The 26757-nt window shown below is 36.4% G+C and overlaps 1 protein-coding gene across 1 annotated transcript; it reads right to left on the reverse strand.

Moving 5' to 3' along the window:
* Window positions 1-7324: 7324 nt before the first annotated feature.
* On the reverse strand, window positions 7325-8071 carry FAM133A (family with sequence similarity 133 member A). Its single transcript, XM_028101401.1, has one exon. It carries the CDS (start codon window positions 8069-8071, stop codon window positions 7325-7327), a length of 747 nt encoding a protein of 248 aa, XP_027957202.1.
* Window positions 8072-26757: the final 18686 nt, after the last annotated feature.

Consider the following 26757-nt stretch of genomic DNA (forward strand, 5'->3'; position numbering starts at 1 on the left):
AGTGTTTAAGGTAATTTTATAAACTTCATTCCAGCTCATATGCAAGGAAAAATGAGATTCACTTTCTTCCCATGAGCAACAAGTTGCTAAAAATAACTAGCAAGAAAGACCGGGGGAGGCTGAGTGTGGCAGAGCTGCAAGGTATCTGAGCAGGGAGGCCAGCTGCAGAGACGGAGCCGAGGAGTGGGCTCTCAGCTCGGGGTTGCCCCAAACCGTGATCCACAGCACAGTCAGGCCACTGCTCTTTAGCAGGGACCTAACAAGCGGCAGATCTGGGGAGACTCCCCTTCCTCTCCCCGGGAGGAGTGGAGAGGGAGCGCACCACAGAAATCTTCTGGGTTTGGAGACTCCAAACAGGGATGTGTGCCAGAGATAGAAAGGCTTGGTCACTGGCCGGCTGAGCACGGAGTGTGGCCGGACACCAGGGAGACGGGAGTGACTGGCTGCTTCTTTCTTGGGGTGCACTGAGGATTGGGGCCCCAAGTTCTCGGCTCCTCCAGGGCGGAGATTGGGAGGCTGCCATTTTCACTCTTGTCCTCCAAAGCTGTACGGAAAACTTGCAGAGAACAAAAGCTCCCAAGAGCAAACCTGAGCAGATTACATAGCCTGGACCCCGGCAAGGGCGGGGCAATTCCGCCTCTGACAAAGATATTTGAGAACCACTGCAACAGGCCCCTCCCCCAGAAGATCAGCAAGAACAGCCAGCCAAGACCAAGTTTACTGATCAATGAGAATGGCTGAACGCCAGACTAGGGGAATACAGCACATAGAATTCATGGGTTTTTCCCCCATGATTCTTTAGTCTTTCAAAGTTAATATTTTTTCTTTTTTTTTAATTTTTCTTTTTCCCTTTTTCAAACATCTTATCAATCCCTTTTTAAAAAAATCTTTTCTATTTTTCATTTATGTGTCTATTTCATTTTTAGAGTCATATTCTATCCCTTCATAGTAGTTACCCTTATTTTTGGTATATAGACATATAAGTTGTTCTCTCTTTAAAATTTTGGGATACAGTTTCTTCCAACAGACCAAAATATACCCTAAATCTCTAGTGTATGGCTTTGTTCTGGTCTCCTGCCTGATCACATTCTCTCCCTTTTTGTTTTTAATTCTCTTCTTTCACTTTTCAACCAACTTCTTATGAATTCCTTTTATAAAGTCTTTAGTAATTTTCACCTGTACAGTCATATTCCATCCCTTCATCATATTTACCCTTATTTTTGTAGATATATAAGTTTTTCTTTCCTTAAAATTTTGGGAGGCACTTTCTTCTAACAGACCAAAATACACAAAAAAGCTAATGTGTGGTACTGATCTATGCACCAGCCTGATCATATTTGATCATATTCTGTTTTTTGTTTGTTTGTTTTTTAATCTTTTTCTTTTTCTTTTTTCTTTTCTTCTTCCAGAGGGGAGGGCGGTGGGGGGATGGGTTAGCCTGGTGGTGGGTATTAAAGAGGGCATGTACTGAAAGGAGCACTGGGTGTTATACTCCAACAATGAATCATGGAACACTATATCAAAAACTAATGAAGTAATGTATGGTGATTAACATAACATAATAAAATTTAAAAAGCCATTAAAAATAAATAAATAAATAAATAAATAAATAAATAAATAAATAAATAAATAAATAAAATAACTAGCAAATAGATAATTTATAATGGCGACATTACTACTAATGATAATCATTTAATTTTAGTGAATAGCTTCTGGGAAAAGACATCTGAAAAATACCATGTAGAATTCTTGACTATACCATCCAAAGTAGTAGCTTACTGGAGGGTATATTAACCATATCCAAGCTCTCCTTACAACAGTTCTGTTCTTGCCAAGTTTCTGAGCACAAAATCATACTTTGTATTGTATCATTTTTATCAGCCTCCATTACAAAAACTGATCCAGCTTCCTCTTACAAATCCTTATTTGAAAATTTTTACATCCAGCAAATATAATCCCTCAAATAGTCTGCTGTATATTCAGGATTTTTAAAGCAGTGCAAGTCATATTAATGATGCTGAGCATATCAATGTGGTGTTTCTCTGGTTCTAGCAGATACTTGGTAGGGTGTACTAGATTTTCTTTCATTTTATCTTGCTATAAATGTTCTTGATACATGCCACAAAATGGATGAACCTTGAAAATACTGTTACAACAATGAAACCAGTCACAAAAACCATATATTGTATACTTCCATTTGTATGATATTTCTAGAACAGGATAATCTATAGAGACAGAATGTATGTCAGTAGTTGCTTAGGGCAGGGTAGGATAAAGAGGTTGGTGGTAGTACAGAGGACAGGATATGGAATTTCTTTTTGAGGTAATTAAAATGTCTTAACATTTATTGTAGTTATGGTTACATATATCAGTGAGTATACTAAAAATATTGAGTTGTATACTTTAAGAAGTTGAATCATATGGTATGTGAATTTTATCTCAATAAAACTGATTAAAAAGTGAAACAGTTGACCCTTGCACAGCATGGGTTTGAACTGTGCAGGTCTGCTTACACAGACTTTGATAAATACAGTGCAGTACTGTATTTCCTCTTCCTTATGCTTTTCTTAGTAACATCTTATCTTACTTTATTGTAAGAATACAGTATAAAATACATATAAGGTGGGGCGCCTGGGTGGCTCAGTCATAATCATCTGCCTTCAGCTTGGGTCATGATCCCAGGGTCCAGGGATTGAGCCCCCCATCGGGCTTTCTTCTCAGCGGGAAGCCTGCTTCTCCCTCTCCCGCTCCCCATGCTTGTGTTCCCTCTCTGGCTGTCTCTCTCTGTCAAGTAAATAAATACAATCTTAAAAAAAATAAAATACATATAAGGTAAAAAATATATATATATATGTTAATCGACTATTCATGTTATCAGTAAGGCTTCTGGTCAACAGTAGGTTATTAGTAGTTAAGTTTTGGGGGAGTCAAAAGTCAAAAGTTATACACAAATTTTTGACTGCACAGTGGTTGGTGCCAACTCCTAGGTTGTTCAAGGTCAAGTGTACACAGTGTTGCATTGCATTCACTCACATTCTCCAATCTCCCAGGGCCTGACCAATTAACTCAATTCAATGAAAGTCATGAGGCATCTGTCATATGCAATACACTGCATACCATCATTGCAAGAGATAAACGATGAAACAATCTACCTTTAAGGAGATTACAGCACAGTAGGGGGTTGATGATATAGTAATAATAACTATAGTGATGATGGTGATGATGACGATGATGATGGCAGGAGGAGGAGGGAAAAGGAGAAATAATATTCACTAAGCATTTACCATATGCCAGGAATTGTGTTAAATGCTTTAAACGTTATGATGTCTTATTCTCATAACAATCCTAGAGATATACACTATTATTTTTCTGACTTTGTATCTAAGGAAATTGAGGCACAAACATGTGAACTATGGGTCATGTATCAAGAAATGGAAGAGTGAGAATCTCAATGTCGTGCTTAGCCAAAAGTGCTCTAAACTAGAGTCCATAAGTACATAAATTATATAATACAAGATAAATTAAGGTGTTATGAAAGAATCAAGTAAAAATGATTGAACCATTTGAAGAACACATCCTGTTTGCAGCTCGGGAGAGATTAGGAAAGTCAGTCAAGTTCTAAAATACATAGGTAATTTTGAATGTCAGACTACAATTTTCATGACTTATAAGGTAGCTACAAACCTATATCACATTTTTTTTGTAAAATAAATATGATCAAACAGAAAATGACTACAGAGTTACAATGTGCAACTTTCAAAGGTGCAACTTTCTCCTCAGATAGTTATAATAAGCAAAGGAAACTATTACAAGATACAAAACCAGATACCCACATTTTATTCATTCTTCTTAAGTCCAATCTGATCCCTTGTCTTCAGCCTGAGATCTTTAAAATTCTTCTTTTTGTGCTCGCGATTACATTACTAGATTGTATTGATTTTTCCCCTCTCCTATCTACTTTCTTGTTGATTTTCCCACTATTTCTCTTCCCATAGTCAAAGTTAGTTGAATATTATGGCTTAAGCTATTCCCTTTTTTAAAGTTTTTATTTTAAATCCAAATCCGGTTAGTTAACATAAAGTTTTTTATTAGTTTCAGGTATAAAATATAGTAATTTAAAACTTCCATACATCACCCTGGGCTCATCAAAAGTGTACTCCTTAATCCCCTTCACCTATTTAACCATCCCCCAACCCACCTCCCTTCTGGTAGCCATCAGTTTGTTCTCTGTAATTAAGAGGCTGCTTCTTGGTTTGCTTTTTTTCCCCTTTGCTCATTTGTTTTGTTTCTCAAATTCCACATATGAGTGAAGTCATATGGGTGTCTTTCTCTGACCGACTTATTTCACTTAGCATAGTACTCTCTAGCTCCATCCATGTCATTGCAAATGGCAAGATTTCATTCTTTTTTGTGGCTGAATAATGTTCCATTATATATATATGTATATATATATATATATGGAATAATTATATATAATATGTATACACACACACACACACACACACACACCCCACATCTTCTTTATCCATTCATCAATTGATGGACACTTGGGCTATTTCCATAATTTAGTTACTACAGATAATGCTGCTATAAACATTTGAGTGCATATGTTCCTCTGAATTAGTATTTTTGTATCCTTTGAGTAAATATGTAGTAGAGCCATTGCTGGATCATAGGGTAGTTCTATTTTAAACTTTTTTATGAATCATATAGGCAAGTCACTAATAACATCTTCAGTGCTTTTCACATAAGGGATAAATTATTTTGTTTTCAATCTGGAGGCTACATATTAAATGTTCACCTAAATCTATTTAATCTATTGTCCTCTACATATTTCCATATCACTTTACCATAGCATCTATACTTATATCTAAAAAAAAAAAAATCATTCCTCTTCCTTATCAAGTCCCCAAGAGTGCTTTTAAAAGTTCCTTCCTGAACCCTTTGCTGGAATATTATTTTGGCTATAATCAGAGAAATAATAAAATTGTTTTACTTTCCGGACAGCACTGCTGACAAGCATAAAATGTTATGCTAGACCATCCTCTTCCTCAGTCATTACATAAAAACCAATGCAAACAAAATAACATTTCCTTCTACTATGGCACAAATGATCACCTCTGAAATAATCTAAAGAAAGATGTGATAGAAGATACATGAATTATTTGATGTAAATAACAAAATAGACATTCTAGAATGCTATGGTATCAAATTAGGTTAGGTGATGCTGTGGCAATAAAAAAGACACAAAATCTCAGTGGCTTAACATATAACAGTTTATTTCTTACTCCCAAAAGTTTCCCTGCAAGTCCATCAGCTTTCCAGGGCTTCCTTATAAACAGTGACTTAGAGATACAGGCTGCCTCTATCTTGTAGGTACACCATTTGGAGTACATTGAGAGAGCTGGAAGGTCATGCAGGATATTTTGCTGCTCCAGTATTGAAATGACACCTCATTTCTGTTTACAATTTTTGCAATCCCTCTGCTAGAAGTAGTCAAATGGCATTGCCTATCTACAAGGGGCTAGGAAGTGAATGGGAGCACACAGACATTTGGTAAGCTGTTAATGTTTTTGCCATATTCTACAAATAATATAAGCTTTTCTTGTATTTTAATGAAAAACAATTTTGGAAAACTCTATATGGTTATAAAATATCCCTTAAATATATACTTTATCAGCATATATAGTTTTTTGTTTTTGGGTTTTTTGTTTGTTTGTTTTTTAGCAAACAACTAAAGTTATGAAGCTTTAAGGTGATCTAACATGACATTACATTTATAATGTTCCAAGAGGCTTTCTGAGAGATTCTGGTATTTCAACTGCAAAAATTTGGGGAGTCAATATTTATTTGCTTGATGTTTTCTATCTTTATAATAACTTTACCTGTGATTCAAGGGAACTGATATGAAATCAGTTATTAAAAAATAGCTATTGTTTCTCTCATCATGCCAAAATACTTTGTAAATATGACATTAAAATTAGCACATCCTCTGTAACAGGTGATTCTTTTTGAGACATCAATTGATGATTTGTATTACTCTGATATATCAATATGTAAAATAAAAATAATTCCCAGCTCATTCCAGCATTAGTGGTAAACAAACACAAGTCACCAAATCTTAGTAAAATATGACACAGAAAGATCAATGATGTCATTATGTCCTAAACTGAATTCCTATTTTAATTCAATACTAATGCTTAACACACTGAACTTTTAAACAGCATACTTACTAAGATTTTGGCAGTAGTTTTATGTAACAAGACACATAGCGTACTAGAGGTCTGGCACTTAACTTGCTTAGAGTAAACAAGCTTCAATATGAAGGCATTAAATATTTTTTTAAAAACCTTCTTTTTACATGCTAAATATTTTGTCAAGTGTGCAATTAAACCTAGTAATGAAATATAGTAAGATTAAGAAATTACAAACTTGTATCCTAAGCATAAATCATATAAAAAGGATTACTGCTTATATAGAATATCCCTGGATAATCAAAAAATAATAGTATAAAACATGCAAAATATTTCAGAATCTTTATTAATCAAAAAATACCAGGGTTTATTTAAAATGATTCCCCTCCAAAGGGTATCAAAGTTAATTCAAATAATGTAACACTCTAATGCTAAATATTATTCAGTACTGCTAAAGTGGAGGTAAATTTCATAGAACTAGGGGCTTATACTTTCTGTCCTCTTATTCACTTGAAGCAGCATATAACATTCCAGAATTTCACTAAATAAGAAAAGAATGGCCACTGCACTGGCAAAAATAGGATGTGTAAAGATCAAAGGCACACTATTCAGCTAGCCAAAGTGATAGCAAACTCTTTTTTCCCCCACAAGCCCTTTCCCCATGTAAACTAAAGTTTATTAAGAAGTAAAATAAACTAATCTTCAAAAGTAAGGATTCTGAGATATCATTAAGTCCATGCTTCAAAAATGTCAACTATAGTTGTCTAGATATTTCTGATTATATTTTAAAGATATATCCAAATTAGATACATTTGGGGGGTGAAAATTATTATCTAAAACATTTTAATTCAAAATCCAAATGTTTTAACCACTAGTATGAGCAACAGGGTTTTAGATCTCAGAAGAATTAACCCTGGAAGGGAAAACACACAAACAAAATTATATATTTATGCTGCAGGCAATGATTATGGCCCTTTCTGGCACAGTGGCATATGACTGGCACTCAGTCCAGGAATATTCTACAAACACAAGGAAATTCATGCATTTTGGTAAATATGCCCTAACATTCACAGTTGAAATTTCCTTAAATCCTTGCTTTTTTAAATAGGAAAATCTTAATTTTTTTCTTGTTATCCTGACTTGTGACTCGAACCTGACTTCTTTTTCTTCTTCTTACTATGTTTCTTGTGCTGTTTCTTCTTCTTCTTCTTTGCTTTTTCTGTTGCTTTTTCTCGCTCTTCATGTCTTCTCTTCTTTTTTGCTTGCACTTCCTCTTCATATTCTGATTCTGATGAGTACTCTGATGATGAGGGTTTATCTTCAGGATAAGTCTTCTTTCTTTTTTTGCTGAGACTTCTAATATACTTTTCTTTCTCTGTTTCATCCGTTGACTTCTTTTTCTTTTTCACAGATTCCTTGCTCTCTGATTCAGATTCATATGTAGAGCTTTCTGATGATTTGTATGAATGGTTCTTCTTTTTCTTTCTCTTTTTTCCTTGTTTCTTTTCCTCATTCTCAGAATCTGAACTGCTTGAAGAATCAGAGCTTGATGAAGAAGAAGATGAAGACCGACAAGATTTCTTCTTTTTCTTTTTCTTTTTTTCTTTTTTTTTAGAAGAGTTCTCATTTCCACTCAATAATTTTTCTCTACTTTTTTCTAATTCTTTTTTCCAATTCTCATTCATTTTTTCTTCAAATTCAGCTAATGCCTTGGAGCCTTTCTTTTTATTTTCTAATTGTTTCTTCACTTCTTCCCAGGTGGGCCTTGGTCGATTCAGATAATCTTGTATTGTTGGGCCTGTAGATTGAGTTGAGCCCCTCCATCTGGCCATTGCTATAGGATTCATATAGGCCACTCGATTATCTCGCTTCCCCATGGTGCCTGATGGTTCCAAGAGCAGACTCTCAATGCTAAGAAGAATAAAGATAAACCCTCCTTTGGTTCTTCACCTGCTGGTATATCAAGCAGGCTCCATTCTGTTAGAGAAGCAAAAGGAATGGTTACAAAATGCCTTTAATATAAGACAAAATAAACACATGAGCTTAATTTTTCACTATCTATCATATAGTACTGTAGAAATTTTCAAAATCTTAGACCTTGGGAACAAAGAATATACACATTTAAGACTTTTGCATACTTAAGATATTGTGGTATGGATATAAAATAAAGTATTTTATACACCTCATGTACAATTCTGACTTACCTAATTTTTTAAATAAATATTTCCTTTTATATTACATGATACTGTTTTTCTTTCTTTCATTTGGCCTTATTTAGTATAAAAAGAGAAATTTCTATAGCTAAATTCTGTATGAGGCAGATCTCCTCCAACTTAAGAAAGTGCAGCACAATCCACTCCACTTGGAAAGAAACCTAGGAGTCATATCTGAAAAATCCTCTCCCTCAAGTCTCATATCTAATCCATTACTATATTCTGCTGTTTAAGCCTTGACAATAGGTCTCATATCCATTCACTTTTTCCAGATATGTCACTGATTTAGTACAGGCACTATCATCCCTCACTTGGACTATTAATCTCTAGTATCAATTAAGTGTTATCTGCCCGGACTGCTTAGTGTTTTGTAACAGATTATCTCATTCAATCTCTAGACTAATTATATGAGGATGATTCTATTATTATCCCTGTTTCACAGATGAAGAAACTGAGTCTTAGAGAATTTGAGTAACTTGCATAAAGTAACAACTAATAAATGTCCAAACTAGGATTTAAACCAAGGCAACTTGACTCCAAACCCTGAACACCTAACATAACACTATATTGCCTCTTTACACCAACCTCTTAATTGATACCCTTATTTCTACCCTTACTCTCTTCCATTCCAGCCCCACACTACAACCAGCAGGTCTCAAATACTACAGTGGCTTTATATTATAATGAGAATGAAATCCAGACTCCTATAAAGGTCCTATATGATCTGCCCTGCTTCTCTTACTTTTTTTTTATTTTTTTAAGATTTTATTATTTATTTGACAGAGAGAGAACACAGGTAGGCAGAGCAGAAGCTAGAGCAGTAAGCAGAGGGAGAGGGAGAAGCAGACACCCCGCTGAGCAGAAAGCCTGATGGTGGGTCTTGATCCCAGGACCCTGGGATCATGACCTGAGCTGAAGGCAGACACTTAACTGACTGAGACACCCAGGCACCCCTCTCTTTCACTTTCATCACCCCTTTTCTCAATTCTATCTTTTCTTGTCTTCTCTTGGTTTCTGGAACATGATAAGCTCCAAGCTTAGCCATCATGGCCCATGCTACTACATTCTTCAGGTCTCAGCTTATTTATTTATTTGTACATATGTATGTATGTATTTTATTTTATTTATTTTTAGAGGGGGGGAGGGCCAGAGGGAGAGAGAGAATCTTTTTTTTTTTAAAGATTTTATTTATTTATTTGACAGAGAGAGACACAGCGAGAGAGGGAACACAAGCAGGGGGAGTGGGAGAGGGAGAAGCAGGCTTCCCGCGAAGCAGGGAGCCCGATGTGGGGCTCGATCCCAGGACCCTGGGACCATGACCTGAGCCGAAGGCAGACGCCTAACGACTGAGCCACCCAGGCGCCCCAGAGAGAGAGAATCTTAAGCAGGCTCCATGCCCAGAGCAGATTCCAATGTGGGGCTTGATCTCATGACCCTGAGATCATGACTTGAGCTGAAATCAAGAGTCGGATGCTTTCCAGAGTGGCTGCACCAGACTGCATGACCCAACAATTGCACTACTGGGTATTTACCCCAAATATACAGATGTAGTGAAAAGAAGGGGCACATGCACCCCAATGTTCATAGCAGCAATGTCCACAATAGCCAAACTGTGGAAGGAGCCGAGATGTCCTTCAACAGATGAATGGATAAAGATGTGGTTCATATATACAATGGAATATTACTCAGCCATCAGAAAGGATGAATACCTACCATTTGCACTGACATGGATGTAACTGGATGGTATTATGCTAAGTGAAATAAGTCAAGCAGAGAAAGATAATTATCATATGGTTTCACTCATACGTGGAACATAAGGAATAGCGCAGAGGACCACAGTGGAAGTGAGGGAAAACTGAATGGGAAGAAATCAGAGAGGGAGAGAAACCATGAGAGATGCTGGACTCCAGGAAACAAACTGAAGGTTGTTAGAGGGGGAGCTGGTTGGGGGGATGGGGCAACTGGGTGATGTGCATTGAGGAGGGCACAGGATGTGACGAGTATTGGGTGGTATAGGCAACTGATGAATTGTTGAACACTACATCAAAAACTAATGATGTACTATATGTTGGCTAACTGAACATAATAAAAATAAATAAATAAATAGGGAGAATGCTTTAAAAAAAAAGTTGGACGCTTAACTGACTAAGCCACCAAGGTGCCCAGGGCTCAGTTTAAATGTCAATTCCTCTGTAGGGAAACTATTAGGTTGAACTACATAAAACTGCCAATTAGATAGATGGGACAGAAACAAATACCAGCAACTTCATATGCATCAACTTTATGTTAAAGCATGCTGCCTTTGCATCTACCCCTCATACAAATTATTTTGTATCACAGATCTTTGCATCTTTTATGCACAACATTTAGCAAACTGGTGATTATTTTATTTGTCTGGTTATTTGGATATGTGTGTGTGTGTGTGTGTGTGTGTGTGTGTGTGTGTGTGTGTGTGTGTATCCACCACTAAATATACGGCCAAGAAGAGTGAAGGCTATGTTTAATCTTTCTTATTCACCATGGTGTTTCTAGTATCTAACATGCCATGTGGCTCACATTAAGTACTCAATAAATATTGGTTCAGTAATAAACAAACAAATGAATGGATAGATGGGTGTATGGCTCTGGGAGAAAGGGGCATTTAGAGAAGCTTCCTAGAATTGGTAATGTCTGTACAGGATTTTCAAGAATAAAAGTTTATCCTGCAAATTAAGACATGAAGGACATTCCAGGCAGAGAAAACAAAATGTGAAAAAAAAAAACAAACAGGGATATGAAAGAGCACCATGTGTTTAGTGTTGATGCAGCCTAAATTTCAAGAAAGCAGTGGCTAGAAGTGAGGCTTCATGGACAGGAAATAGCCTGATCACCGAGCCCCTCTAAAATATATAGTTGTTAGTAAGCCAACAAAGTCCTTTAAAGAGAAGGAAAAGATAATCAGATATATCATAGATTTTCCTGTCAATCTCCATCCTGACTCTAACCCTTTAAATCAACCAAACATACCTAGTCATCATAAGCTCAATGTCACAGATGTTACAGTGACTCTTGGTGATAGTTTACTGCATTTGATTTGTTGTGTTCATGATATTCTCCTTCCCTTTCAGTTCTGTCCAGCTCCTCTTAGGTATTTCTGTGATTTTCATTCTGACTGATACTCTAAATATCTATCAGGTATTATTGTTCCCTGACCTTATCATCAAAAGCCCTTAAAAACTTCAGTTCATATTCAACTTGCTGGTTCTCTCTGCTACTGGACACTTAGAATAGCATAATCCATTCTAACTTCAGTTCCTTGAGGCCTAGTCCTGATGTCATCTAGAAAGATAGGCAAAGATCAGTTCATAAAAACTTTGGATGTGATGCTAATGATGTTGGAATTCATTCTATGAGACTTAAAGTGAAGTTAACTGGGAGATAATGACTATTTTAAACAGGAGAATGATATGACCATGTTTGAGTGTTTACAAAACAATTTTTTATAGCATGGAAGTTGGATTGGATGCAAGTAAGAATGAAGGCAATGAGATCACTTAAGTATTCATTCAGACAAATGAAAGGGTCTAAAATAAAATCAGCAGTATTTTGAATAGAGAGGGGAAGATACATGAAAAATGTTGAAATAATTACACTAAAAATAATGACTAATTGAATACAAAGTGTGAGAGCGAGAAAGGACAAGATTCTGGCTTCTGAGACTAGATATAAGGCAATGCCAATGACTGGGTAATATAGGAAATGGCAGACTTTAAGGAAAGGTCTACAATCAGTACTGACAATCAGTATTGGATTCATAAAGTTTGAGGTGCCTATGAGACATCTGAATGAAGCTGCATGTAGAAAATCAGATGTATGGGTGTTGGCATGCTGAAATGTGACCTGAATTAGAGATGTAGGATTGGCAGTCATTGAGTGAAGGCTAAAGACATGAGAGAAAAATTAAATTACCTTGGGGAGATTTCAAATGAAAAAAGACTTGAGCATTGGATCCAATTTAACAAGATGCAAGAGGTTGCCAGAGAGAGTAAAGCCTATAAATAAGACTTCAGAAAATTAGCTAGAATGTTAAGAGCTAGACTGCTATCAGAAAAAAAAGTAAGAGTTACAGAAACATAGGGAAGGAGAATAAAGTTTCAAGGTGAGGACAACAACCCTCAAAGATGTGTGTTCATGAATTTAATTTGAGCAATTTTTAAATATCAAAAAAATTGGAAAAAAACTAAATGTCCATCAATAATAAACAGGTTTTGGGTTCCTGGGTGGTTCAGTCATTTAAGTGTCCGACTCTTGATTTTGGTTCAGGTCATGATCTCAGCGTCAAGGGATTGAGCCCCACATCAGGCTGTGCTAAGCGTGGAGTTTGCTTGAGATTCTCTCTCCCTCTTCCTCTGCCCCTGTCTCTGCTCACACACACTCTCTAAATAAATAAATAAATAAATAAATAAATAAATAAATAAAATCACTAAAATTTAAAAAATATAAAACAGCTTAAGTGAATTATATTGTACATATACAATGGAATACAATATCCATAACATATTGTTGAGTGAATAGTTTGTCAAATGTAAACATCAGTTATCTCTGCATATTGGGGAGGCAGAATTTCCTTTTGTATGTTTTTCTATAATGTCTACATTTTCTACAATGAGCAGGTGTCATCTTTACCTTTAAAAATCCAGAAAAGAAAAGATATCATGGACAATATTAAATACAGCAGATGGATCAAGTAAGATAAAATCTGAAAATATTCATTAAATTTAGCTATGAAGAAATCATTAGTAACCTTTGCTAGTACAATTTCAATTAAATAGTGAGTGCAGAAGCCAGAAGACCACAGGTTAAAGACTTTAAAGACTAAATGGGAGGTGAGAAGGTAGAGATATAGGGTATAAAGATACATTTGAGAAGAAAAATAAAGAGATAAGATGGTAACTATCATGAAGGATGCAGAATTAAAGAAAATGATTTTTTTTTTGTATTTGTTTTTGTCACTGAAGAAACTTGAACAGATTCACAGGGTGACAAGATGAATGGAGTATAGGGGCACCTGGGTGGCTCAGGGTTCCGGGATCGAGCCCCTCATCCAGCTCCCTGCTCAGCGGTAAGCCTGCTTCTTCTCTCTCCTACTCCCCTTGCTTGTGTTCCCTCTCTTGCTGTGTCTCTCTCTGTCAAATAAATAAAATCTTAAAAAAATTCTCCCTCTCCCACTCCCTCTCCCACTCCCCCCGCTTGTGTTCCCTCTCTTGCTGTGTCTCTCTCTGTCAAATAAATAAATAAAATCTTTAAAAAAAAGAAGAATGGTGTATAATGAGAGAGTTTAAAGAAAATAAAAAAGAAGATAGAAAACAGAGGGAATACCTAATGTGGCAAAACTGTAGAGAAAGCAGAGAGGACTCAAAGTCACAGGTAGGAAATGCTTCTTCCAGCAAGAACAGAGGGAAAAAATAAAGAAATGGTATAGGTGCAGGTTTTTGTTTTGTTTTGTTTTGTGGAGGGAGAAATGAAAGGGAAAATGATGAAGTATTTCTCACATAATGGCCTTCATTTTCACTCAGTGGTAGGTGCCAAGGTCAACTAAAATTAAGGCAGGTCAAGGTAAGTTTTGAGACCAATAACTAAAATTCCAGAGAGGGTGCTGACACCAGGAAAGTGTGGGAGGCCTTCAAAACTGCAGAATGTGTGTGGTCTTTTCTCAGAAGATTAAGCACACTGAGAAAAAAGAAAAAGTAACACCAACAAAGTTCTCTTGCTCAAATAATCTTTGCTTTAGAATTTAAAATTCTTTGTTTCTATTCCAGAAGAGAAACTTGATTCTCTATATCCCTATTTATTTGTATGAAGTATGCTAATTTTGTATAGAGATTAGATACAAATTTTGACAGTCCTGCTGATAATTTGAGTATTATCCCTTTTGATCTGGATAGGAGTTAAAATGGCAGAGTAGTAGGAGGACTTTATACTTGCCTCATCCCTGGAACACAGCTAGATAAATATCAAATCATTCTGAACAACCAGGGAATTGATCTGAGGTAAGAGAACAAAATGCACAACTAGAGGGAGGAAAAAGGCCACACTGTGGAAGGTAGGTGGTGTGGAGATGGGATTTGGGGGAAAAAAGAATTGCTGGTGCTTTAGAGGGGAGGGAGTCCTGATCAGGGAGAAAGGAGAGAGTGGGGGCGGTACAAGGCATTGCACAAGAAAAACAGTTCCCCAAAACCACTGACTGGGAAAACAAGAGGGGCTGATAATCACAAGTTTTTACAAGCAGCAGAGCTCAAAGTCTGAAGTTTTAAAAGTCCATGCAATCGCCAGGGTGGAGCCTGGCAGATGTAGAGGTGCTCCAGTGGAGGAGGGCAGAGGCCTAGGAATGGAGAACATGGTCTGAGGATCCCCTGGGATGCACTGGGAGAGAGAGTTTCTCTTCCAGGAGGTGGCACTGCCTCTCTGGGGACAAGAGAGCTGATGGGCACCACTGAGCTGCCCCATTCATTAGCATAGGAGCAGAGGCAGCTGCTGAGGGGAGCTAATCTAGACACCAGCTCTTTCCTGCACTTTACCATAAACTCCAAGGCCCTATATGTCCATGCAGCTGCCCTTTTGGGACAAATCAACAACAGCCACAATGCAGCAAGACCCTTCCCCAGAGGATCAGCACTGGTCTGTGAGATGCCAGGTCCCTAAAGTTTAGAGTTTTGAAACTCAGCTAGCATGCATACCTCACATAAAATATAGGAGCACTGAGGTGCTCTGTGAGCAGATGGCTTGGACACAAATAAGGAGAAGACAGGGATCTGAGGGATGTTTGGGACCCATGAGGGGAGAACTTTTCACTCTTCTGCAAGGGCTTCCTGAACAGTGGCAGACATGAACTCCCCTGTCTGGGGATGAGAGACATGGCTGATACCATTTTTACCCCTGCCCATCAGCACGAAGGACTTCAGTGAGCAGCATAGTGCCCATAGTGGAGACTTGAGCTGCTTCCATCAATCTCCACCTCCCTGCATTCTGCAGGTGCTTTTTTACTAGGGCAAGTGTGTCTGACAGTCAGAGTAGCAGCAGGCCCCTCCCCCAGAAGAACAGCACAAGACCCTGCACCCATCAAGACCACAGAGTGCTGCAAAACTTCAGCTTTAGGGGAAATATGATCTAGCCTCTTTCAACAAGCAGACCAAAACACACCTAGTTAAAACTTGCCACACAGTGGATAAGGTTCAAACACTCCCAACTGCAGGCAAGGACAAACTCTGCAGAGGACAGAATGAGGGAGACAGTGGCCAAAACATAAGAGCAGAGTGTACACCACATACGCCAGAAACACTTCCTGAAGCTTCAGGCCCTGGAGAGTATATGGTCCCTTCTTAATATAGCATTACTCTCAGGATCAGTACAAATATCAGCCTTTCCTAACACATGGAAGACAGACTTACACAAAATGCCAAGGTGGAGGAATTAATCCCAGAAGAAAAAACAAGAGGTTATGGCCAGGGACCTAATCAGAACAGATATAAATAATATGTCTGAACCAGAATTTAAAACAACAATCATGAGGATACTAGTTAAGCTTGAGAAAAGCATAAAAGACACCAGGGAGTCCATTATCACAGAGATAAAAGATGTAAAAATTAGTCAAGCTGAAATAAAAAAATACTGTAACTGAGATGCGAAACAGACTGAACGTAATGACCACAAGGATAGAAGAAGCAAAGAAATGAATGAGATAGAAGATAAAATTATGGAAAAAATGAAGATGAAAAGAAGAAGGAAAGAAAAATATTAGATCATGAATATAGACTTAGGGGACTCAGCAACTACATGAAACATAATATTCGTATCATAGGAGCCCCAGAAAAAGAAGAAAGGGAAAAGGGGGCACAAGGCTTATTTGAGCAAATACAGCTGAAAATGTCCCTAATATGTGGAAGGAGGAGAACTGTCATCAAAATCAACAAAGGTAGGTCAACACCAAGACATATCATAATAAAATTTGTAAGATATAGAGTTCAGAAAAGAATCCCAAAAGCACAAGGGAAAAGAAATCCCTACTCTATAAGGCAAGAAAAATAAATTTAGCAGCAGATCTGTGTACAGAAACTATGTAGGCCAGAAGAGAGTGGCATGATATATTCAGTGTGTTGAATGAGAAAAATATACAGTCAAGAATATTTTCTCCTGCAAGACTGTGATTCAGAACAGAAAGAGAGAGAGTTTCCCAGACAAACAAAAACTAAAGGAGGTTGTGACATTAAACCAGCCCTGCAAGAAATATTTTTTTTAAAGATTTTATTTTATTTGACAGAGAGAGACACAGCGAGAGAGGGGACACAAGCAGGGGGAGTGGGGAGAGGGAGAAGCAGGCTTCCTGCTGAGCAGAGAGCCCGATGCGGGGCTCAATCCCAGGACCCTGGGATCATGACTTGAGCCAAAGGCAGACGCTTAACGACTGAGCCACTCAGGCGCCCCGGCCCTGCAAGAAATATTAAAGGGAACTCTGAGTGCAAAAGAAAGGCCAAAAGCAACAAAGACTTGAAAGGAAGAGAGAAAATCTCCAGAAACAATGACTTTACAGGTAATACAGCAGCACTAAATTCATATCTATCAGTAATCACTCTGAATGTAAATGGATTAAATGTTCCAAACAAATGACATAGGGCATTAGTATGGATAAAACAACAACAGCAACAAAACAAAAAAACAAAAACAAAAAACAAGACCCATCTATCTTCTACCTACAAGTGATTCAGTTCAGACCAACAGCCACCTGCAGATAGAAAGTGAGGGAATATCCATTCATCTGTTGAAGGGCATCTCAGCTCTTTCCAGAGTTTGGCTATTGCAGACATTGGTGCTATGAACATTGGGGTGCATATGGACCTTCTTTTCACTACATCTGTGTCTTTGGGGTAAATACCCAGGAGTGCAATTGCTGGGTCATAGGGTAGCTCTATTTTTAAATTTTTGAGGAACCTCCACACTGTTTTCCAAAGTGGCTGTACCAACTTACATTCCCACCAACAGTGTAAGAGGGTTCCCCTTTCTCCACAACCTCTCCAATATTTGTTGTTTCTTGCCTTGTCAATTTTTGCCATTCTAACTGGTATAAGGTGGTATTTCAATGTGGTTTTAATTTGAATTTCCCTGATGTGGTCCATATATACAATGGAATATTACTCAGCCATCAGAAAGGATGAATACCCAACTTTTACATCAACATGGTTGGGACTGGAGGAGATTATGCTAAGTGAAATAAGTCAAGCAGAGAAAGTCAATTAGCATATGGTTTCACTTATTTGTGTAACATAAGGAATAGCATAGAGAACATTAAGAGAAAGAAGGGAAAAATGAAGGGAGGGAAATTGGAGGGGGAGATGAACCATGAGAGACTACGGAATCTGAGAAACAAACAGGGTTTTAGAGGGGAGGTGGGAGGGGGGATTGGTTAGCCTGGTGATGGGTATTAAGGAGGGCACGTACTGCATGGAGCACTGGGTGTTATACGAAAACAATGGATCGTGGATCACCACGTCAAAACTACTGATGTATTGTATGGTGACTAACATAACATAATAAAATTAAAAAAAAAAGAAAGTGAGGGAATAGAGAACAATTTATCATGCTAATGGAGATCAACAGAAAGCTGAAGTAGCCATCTTTATATCAGACAAAGTTGATTTTAAAACAAAGACTGTAATAAGACATGGTGAGGGGCACTTTATCAAAATAAAGGTGTCTATTTGACAAGAAGATCTAATAATTGTAAATATTTAGGCCCACAACTTGGGAGCACCTAAATATATAAATCATTAACTGACAAACATGAAGAAACTAACCAATAACGATACAAAAATAGTAGGGGACTTTAATACCCCACTTATATAAATGGACAGATCATCTAAGCAGAAAATTAACAAAGAAACAATGGTTTTGAATAACAAACAAACAAGACCAGAGGGACTTAATGGACATATTCAGAATATCTTATCCTAAAGAAGCAGAATATACATTCTTTTGGACTGAACATCACATGGAACATTCTACAGAATAGATCACATGCTGGGTCACAAATCAGGCCTAAACAAGTACAAAAAGATTGAGATCATACCATGCATATTTTCAGACCACAACACTATGAAACTTAAATTCAACAACAAGAAAAAATTTGGAAAGACCACAAATACATGGAGGTTACAGAACATCCTACTAAAGAATGAATGGGTTAACCAGGAAATTAAAGAATAAATAAAAAAAACACAGGGAAGCAAACAAAAATGAAAATACAACAGTCCAAAACCTTTGGGATGCAGCAACAGTGGTCCTCAGAGGTAAATATATTGCAATACAGGCCTACCTCAAGTATCTAGAAAAGTCTCAAATGTACAACTTAATCTTATACATCTAAAGGACCCAGAAAAGGAAGAACAAATTAAACCTAAAGCAAGCAGAATAAGGGAAATAATAAAGATTAGAGTAGAAATAAATAATATAGAAACAGAACAACCCTGGTAGAACAGATCAATGAAACTAGAGTTGGTTCTTTGAAAGAATTAACAAAATTGATAAATCACTAGCCAGATTTATCAAAAAGAAAAGAGAAAGGACACAAATAAATAAAATCATGAATGAAAGAGGAGAGATCACAACCAAAACCACAGAAAAAGGAACAGTTGTAAGATAATATTATAAAAACTTATATGTCAACAAATTGGGCAATGTGGAAGAAATGGATAAATTCTTAGAAACATATAAACTACCAAAACTGAAAAATGAAGAAATACAAAATTTTAAAAGAACCATAACCAACAAAAATAAATGAATCAGTAATCAAAAATCTCTCAATAAATAAAATTCCAGGGCCAAATGGCTTTCCAGGGGAATTCTACCAAACATTTAAAGAAGAATTAACACCTATTCTTCTGAAACTGTTCCAAAAAATAGAAATGGAAGGAAAACTTCCAAACTCATTCTATGAGGCCAGCATTACCTTGATCCCCAAACCAGACAAAGACCCCACTGAAAAGGAGAATTACAGGCCAATATCCCTGATGAACATGGGTGCAAAAAGCTTCAACGAGATACTAGCAAATCGAATTCAACAGTACATTAAAAATATTATTCACCACGATCAAGTGGGATTTACTCCTGGGCTTCAGGGTTGGTTCAGTATTCACAAATCAATCAACATAATACACCACATTAATATAAGAAAGGATAAGAACCATGTGATACTCTCAATAGTTGCAGAGAAAACATCTGACAAAACAGAGCATCCATTTTGATAAAAGCCTTCAACAAAATAGGGACAGAGGGAACATACCTCAACATCATAAAGACCATAAAAAAAGACCTGCAACAAATATAATCCTCAATGAGGTAAAACTGAGAGCTTTTCCTTTATGGCCAGGAACAATACAGGGATGTCCATTCTCACCATTGTTATTTAACACATTACTGGAAGTCATAGTCTCAGCAATCAGACAACAAAAAGAAATAAAATTCATCCAAATCAGTAAGGGAGAAGTCGAACATTTACCATTTACAGATGATATGTTACTCTATGTAGAAAACCCGAAAGATTCCTCCAGAAAATTGCTAGAACTCATACACCAATCAGCAATGTCACAGGATACAAAAATCAATGTACAGAAATCTGTTGCATTTCTATACACCAATAATGAAGCAGCAGAAATAAAAGTCAAGAAATAGATCCAATTTCCAATTGCACCAAAAACCATAAGATCACTAAGAATAAACCTAACCAAGGAGGTAAAAGATCTGTACTCTGAAAACTATAGAACACTTATGAAAGAAATTGAAAAGGACACAAAGAAATGGAAAAATATTCCATGCTCATGGATTAGAAGAACAAACATTATTAAAATGACTATACTACCCAAAGCAATCTACACATTTAAGGCAATCCCTATCAAAATACCACCAGCATTTTTCATAGAGCTAAAATAAACAATCCTAAAAATTTGTATGGAACCACAACAGGCTCCAAATAGCCAAATCAATTTTAAAAAAGAAGAGCAAAGCTGGAGGCATCACGAATCTGGGTTTCAAGGTATATTACAAAGCTGCAGTCTTCATGACAGTATGGTACTGGCATAAAAACAGACACATAGATCAATGGAACAGAATAGATAACCCAGAAATGGATCCACAACTATATGGTAAACTAATCTTCAACAAAGCAGGAAAGAATATCCAATAGGAAAAAGTCTCTTCAACAAATGGTGTTGGGAAAACTAGACAGCAACATGAAAAAGAATGAAACTGAGCCACTTTCTTACACCATACACAAAAAATAAATTCAAAATGGAATTAAGACCTAAATATGAGAAAGGAAATCATCAAAATCCTAGAGGAGATCGCAGGCAGCAACATTTTTGACATTGGCCATAGCAACTTCTTACTAGTTACATCTCCAGAGACAAGGGAAACAAAAGCAAAAATGAACTACTTAAACTTCATCAAGATAAAAAGCTTCTACACAGCAAAGGTAACAAACAACAAAACTAGAAGGCAACCTTCAGAATACGAGAAGAGATTTGCAAATTACTTAACTGATAAAGGGCTAGTATCCAAAATCTATAAAGAACTTATCAAACTCAATACCCAAAAAACTAATAATCCAGTTAGGAAATGGGCAGAAGACACGAGTAGACATATTTCCAAAGAAGACATCCAGATGGCTAACAGACACATGAAAAGATGCTCAACATCACTGATGATCAGGGAAGTACAAATCAAAGCTACAATGAGTTATCACCTCACACCTACCAGGATGGCTAAAATTAACAACTCAGGAAACCACAGATGTTGGCAAGGATGCAGAGAAAAGGGAATCCTCCTACCTGTTGGTGGGAATATAAACTAGTGCTGCCATTCTGGAAAACAGTATGAAGGTTCCTCAAAAAGTTAAAAATAGAACTACCCTACAATCCAGCAATTGCACTACTATGTATTTACCCAAAGGATACAAACATGCTGATTAGAAGGAGAACATGAGTCTGGATGTTTATAGCAGCCATTATCAACAATAGCCAAATTATGGAAAGAGCCCAAATGTCCATCAACAGGAATGGATAAAGGAGTTGTGGTGTGTGTGTGTGTGTGTGTGTGTGTGTGTGTGTGTGTGTGTACACACATACAATGGGATATTACTTAGCCATCAAAAATGAAATTTTGCCATTTGCATGACATAGATGGGGCTACAGAGTATTATGCTAAGTGAAATAGGTCAGTCAGATAAAGGAAATACCATATGATTTCACTCATAGGTGGAATTTATGAAACAAACAGATAAACATAGGGAAGGGAAAAAAAGAGGGAAGCAAACCATAAGAGACTCAACTATACAGAACAAACTGAGGGTTGGTGGAGGAAGGTGGGTGGGGGATAGGTTAAATGGGTGATGGGTATTAAGGGGCACTTGTGATGAAAGGTGGATGTTAAATGTAAGGGATGAATCACTAAATTCTACACCTGAATCCAATTTCACTATATATGTTAACTATCTAGAATTTAAATAAAAACTTTAAATAAAAAAATAAATAATAAAAATAATGAAATAAAAAATAACCATCAAGAAACTATTTTGCTAGAGGGGAGGGGGTAGGGGGATGGGTTAGCCTGGTGATGGGTTTTGAGGAGGGCACGTTCTGCATGGAGCACTGGGTGTTATGAACAAACAATGAATCATGGAACACTGCACCAAAAACTAATGATGTAATATATGGTGATTAACATAACAATAAAAAATTAAAAAAAAGAAACTATTTTGCAACATAAACAAAAAATTCCCTTTTGAACTTCTATTATGTACCACACACTATGTTATATGCCTTGGAGACTATGGTCTAGTAAAGTAGTAGCCATTATACAAATATTAACAAAATGAATATGTAATTATAACCATGATTAGAATGATGAAGGAAAAGTACAGGATGCTAGTGAAAGCTATAATGAGGGACCTAATTCAGAATGGAAAGTCAATTCTCAGACCCTAACATATAATCTGAGACCTGATGGGTAAATCAGCTAGCCAGATGAAGGAGTTGAACAGGATGCAAGTAATAAAAAAGCCAAAGTTGACTGAATGTTCCAAGCAGAAGGAATAACAGATGTTAAGGTCTTGATGTGAAAAGAAAAAGCCAAATACAATGCAAAATATTGACCTTATTACACTCTTGAAAATCAGTCATCATATAATTTTCTCCTTCTTGAAACTGATTGTATCTGTACTATTTTTCAGTGAACATGTTCCAGTAAAAGTCTATGAATTTTAGTTAATTAAAGGCATATTTTAATGTTTCACAATGAAATTTATACTGTAAATATCGCCAAAGCTAGTTGCTTTAGAGACTTACTCCATTTTAAAAATAATTTCATTGAATTTTCAGTGATATGTCTAACTGAAGACAAATTCTCACAGACACATGCACTTTAGTTGAAAAACCCTTTCAAATTAGTTGGTAATCACTCTGAGACTTCATCTGAAGCACCCAACTCTTCTGCAAAGGTCTGGAAGTTTGGATGAGGTTCCTATAAAAATAAGCTTACTGTGGGGCACCTGGGTGGCTCAGTCGGTTAAACATCTGCCTTCAGTTCAGGTCATGATCCTGGGGTCCTAGGATCGAGTCCCGCATCAGGCTCCTTGCTCTGCAAGGAGCCCGCTTCTCCCTCTCCTCCCCACTTGTACTCTCTCACTGTCCCTCCTCTCTCTCTCAAATAAATAAATAAATTTTTTTTTAAAAAAACAAGCTTACTCTTCTTTGTTCACACTAAACTAAATCGAAATAACATGCTACTGAGATAAATGCCTCTTATAAAATTACTGAAAGGATTTAAGATAGTAATGAATTTACTAAATTATAAAATAATAGTCTACACATATATGCTAACAATACCTTAAATTATCACAGTATGTTTTGCCATTCCACACTGAATGATATAGAGAAGAGCCACAGAACAATCTAATTCATAGGCCAAATAGGAGACAGAGAGGGTTAATGAAATTTAATGTTGCTTCACAATTTCTTGAAAAAATCTAACTCTAGCAAGTGTATTAACATGATATCCTTTCTTCTCAATAAAACTCAAGCATGAGTGCATTCTATTTTAATTGTTAACATGACTACTTTGAGAGAGGAATTACTGCCCTTATTTTAACTGCAAACAACCTGATAGAAAACTATATACTGTGTTGAAACCATTCTCCTCGTGTGAATTCCCTCTAGCATAATCATGTCATGGAACAGTTGTTATTCTAAAGAAAAGGTGCAGAATTTGAAATGCTTCCTCTTTCTTTCCTTTATAGAACTGCCAAATAATAAAAGATCAGTCTCTACCATGTTAAGGATGATACCAAAAAGCTTACATCAGCAACAAAATATTGCAGATGCAAGAGATAAAATAGAAAGGAATGTTTTTGAGAGGGTAGAATTTCTTTTTTTTTTAATTTTTAATTAACATATAATGTATTATTTGTTTCAGGGGAACAGGTCTGTGATTCATCAGTCTTACACAATTCACAGTGCTCACCATAGTATATACCCTCCCCAATGTCCATCACCTAGCCACCCCATCCCTCCCATTCCCCTCCACTCTAGCAACTCTCATTTTGTTTCCTGAGATTAAGAGTCTCTTATGGTTTGTCTCCCTCTCTGGTTTCATCTTGTTTCATTTTTCCCTCCCTTCCCCTATGATCATCTGTCTTGCTTCTCAAATTCCTCATATCAGTGAGATAATACTTGTCTTTCTCTGATTAACTTATTTCGCTTAGCATAATACCCTCTAGTTCCTTCCATGTTGTTGCAAATGGCAAGATTTCATTTTTTGATGGCTGCATAATATTCCATTGTATATATGCCACATCTTCTTTATCTGTTCATCTGTTGAGGGATATCTAGGCTCATTCCATAGTTTGGCTGTTGTGGACATTGCTGCTATAAACATTGGGGTGCATGTGCTCCTTTGGATCACTACATTTGTATCTTTGGGGTAAATATCCAGTAGTGCAATTGCTGGGTCGTAGGGTAACTCTATTTTCAACTTTTTTGAGGAACCTCCATACTGTTTTCCAGAGTGGCTGCACCAGCTTGCATTCCTACCAACAGTGTAGGAGGGTTCCCCTTTCTCCACAACCTCACCAACAGAATTTCTAAGTATAAATTTTACCTGTTTAAAGAAACGAGTATTTCACCCTCTTATTTATTGTAATATAGTAACATTTTGTATTTTGTATTCAGAAAAACAAATCATCATTATTGTTTAGCTTTTATTCTAATGAAGTAATAAGATGCTTTTTACTATTTTTATTAAAAAATTTCAATGTAATTTAACATACCATAATGTAATTATATATATTATGAATTCTGGATAGGAATTTTTTATTGAAGTGTAATTGACATACAATGTTATATTAGTTTCAGGTGCATAACATAGTGATTTGACAATTCTATACATTATACAGTGCTCACCACAATAAGTATAGATACTATTTGTCATTATACAAATTTATTACAATATTATTGACTATTTCCCTATGCTGTACTTTTCATATCCATGACTTATTTATTTTACAGTTGGAAGTTTGTACCTCTTAATCTCCCTTTTGTCCATCCCCCTACACTCTCTCTTCTGGCAACCATCAGTTTGTTCTCTGTATTTATGAGTCTGTTTTTTTTTTTTGCTCATTTGATTTGTTTTTTAGATTCCACATGTAAGTGAAATCATACGGTATTTGTCTTTCTCTGTCTGACTTATTTCACTTAACATAATAGCCTCTAAGTCCATCTATGTTGTCACAAATGACAAGATTTCATTCTTTTTTATGGCTAATATTTCATTATACATACACACACACACACAGCTTTTTTATCCATTAATCTATCAGTGGACACTTACGTCGCTTACATATGTTGGCTTTTGTAAATAATGCTACAATAAAGAGGGGTGCATATATCTTTTCAAATTAGTGTTTTTGTTTTCTTCTCTGGATGAAATACCCAACAGTGGAATTACAAGATCGCATGGCTTTTTTATTTTTAATATTTTGTGGAACCTCCATACTGTTTTCCATAGTGGCTGCAATAATTTACATTCTCACCAAGAATGCACAGTGCACAAGGGTTCCTTTTTCTCCACATCCTTGCCAACACTTGCTATTTATTATTTTTTTTAATAGTAGCCATTCTGACTGGTAGGAAGTGATATCTTATTGTGGCTTTGATTTGCATTTCCCTGATGATTAGTGATGCTGTGCATCTTTTCATGTGTCATTTGGCCATCTGTATGTCTTCTTTGGAAAAAATGTCTATTCAGGTCCTCTGCCCATCTTTAAATCAGATTATTTGTTTTTGTTTTTGTGTGTGTGAGTTGAGTTATATAAAGTCTTTAGATATTTTGCAGATAAACCCCTTATTGGATATATCACTTGCAAATATATCCTCCCATTTTTTAGGTTGACTTTTCATTTTGTTGATGGTTTTCTTCACTTTGAAAAATACTTTTTACTTTGATATAGTCCCAATAGTTTATTTTTGCTTTTGTTTCCCTTGCCTGAAGAGACATTCAGAGAAATATTGCTAAGGCCAATGTCCAAGAGATTACTGCTTATGTTTTCCTTTAGGAGTTTTATATTTTCAGGTCTTACATTTAGGTCTTTAATCCATTTTGAGTGAAATGCTTTAAGAAAACAATTTTTTTTATTTTAGAATATTTTTAGATTTACAGAAAAGTTGAAATTCTTGTATCCTCTGTACCCAGTTTCTGTTATTTAATATGGAACACTTGCCACAACTGATGAGCCAATACTGACATATCCATATCAACTAAAGTCCATTATTTATTCTAATTCCCTTAGTTTTTAGCAAATGCCATTTTCCTATCCCAGGAATCCATCCAGGGTACCACATTACATTTAGTCACCAGGTCTCCCAGGCTCCTCATGATTATGGAAGTTTCTCAGAATTTCCTTGGTTTTGATGACCTTGACTGTTTTGAGGAATACTGATCAGACATTTATTAGAATCCTCTTCAATTTGGGTTTCTCTGATGTTTTTCTCATGGTTGGAATTAGGTTTAAATTCTTGGAAGAAAGAACACAGGTAAGGAACCATTCTTATCACATCCTATCAAGGATAGATACATTGATCACCTGAGGCAGTGTTTGTCTTACTTCTCCACTGTAAGATTACCCTCCTTTTCCATACTGTACTACTTGGTTTTTCTCTCACATTTTTAGCTTCTCCTTTCCAGTTTCCTTTTCAGGTTCTTTCACATTAACCAAAAATAAATACAAAATAATATTTGTTAAAGTTTTTGCACTAAACTGGTGGTAAGGTTTA

Source organism: Eumetopias jubatus, unplaced genomic scaffold (assembly GCF_037043125.1).
Source record: "Eumetopias jubatus isolate StellerSeaLion01/CBP00866 unplaced genomic scaffold, mEumJub1_p1.0 scaffold_11, whole genome shotgun sequence".
Lineage (NCBI taxonomy): Eukaryota > Metazoa > Chordata > Mammalia > Carnivora > Otariidae > Eumetopias > Eumetopias jubatus.

Bases quoted from the DNA above. Each gene is read 5' to 3' on its own strand.
- FAM133A (XM_028101401.1), bottom strand. From the start codon at position 8,071: ATGGGGAAGCGAGATAATCGAGTGGCCTATATGAATCCTATAGCAATG.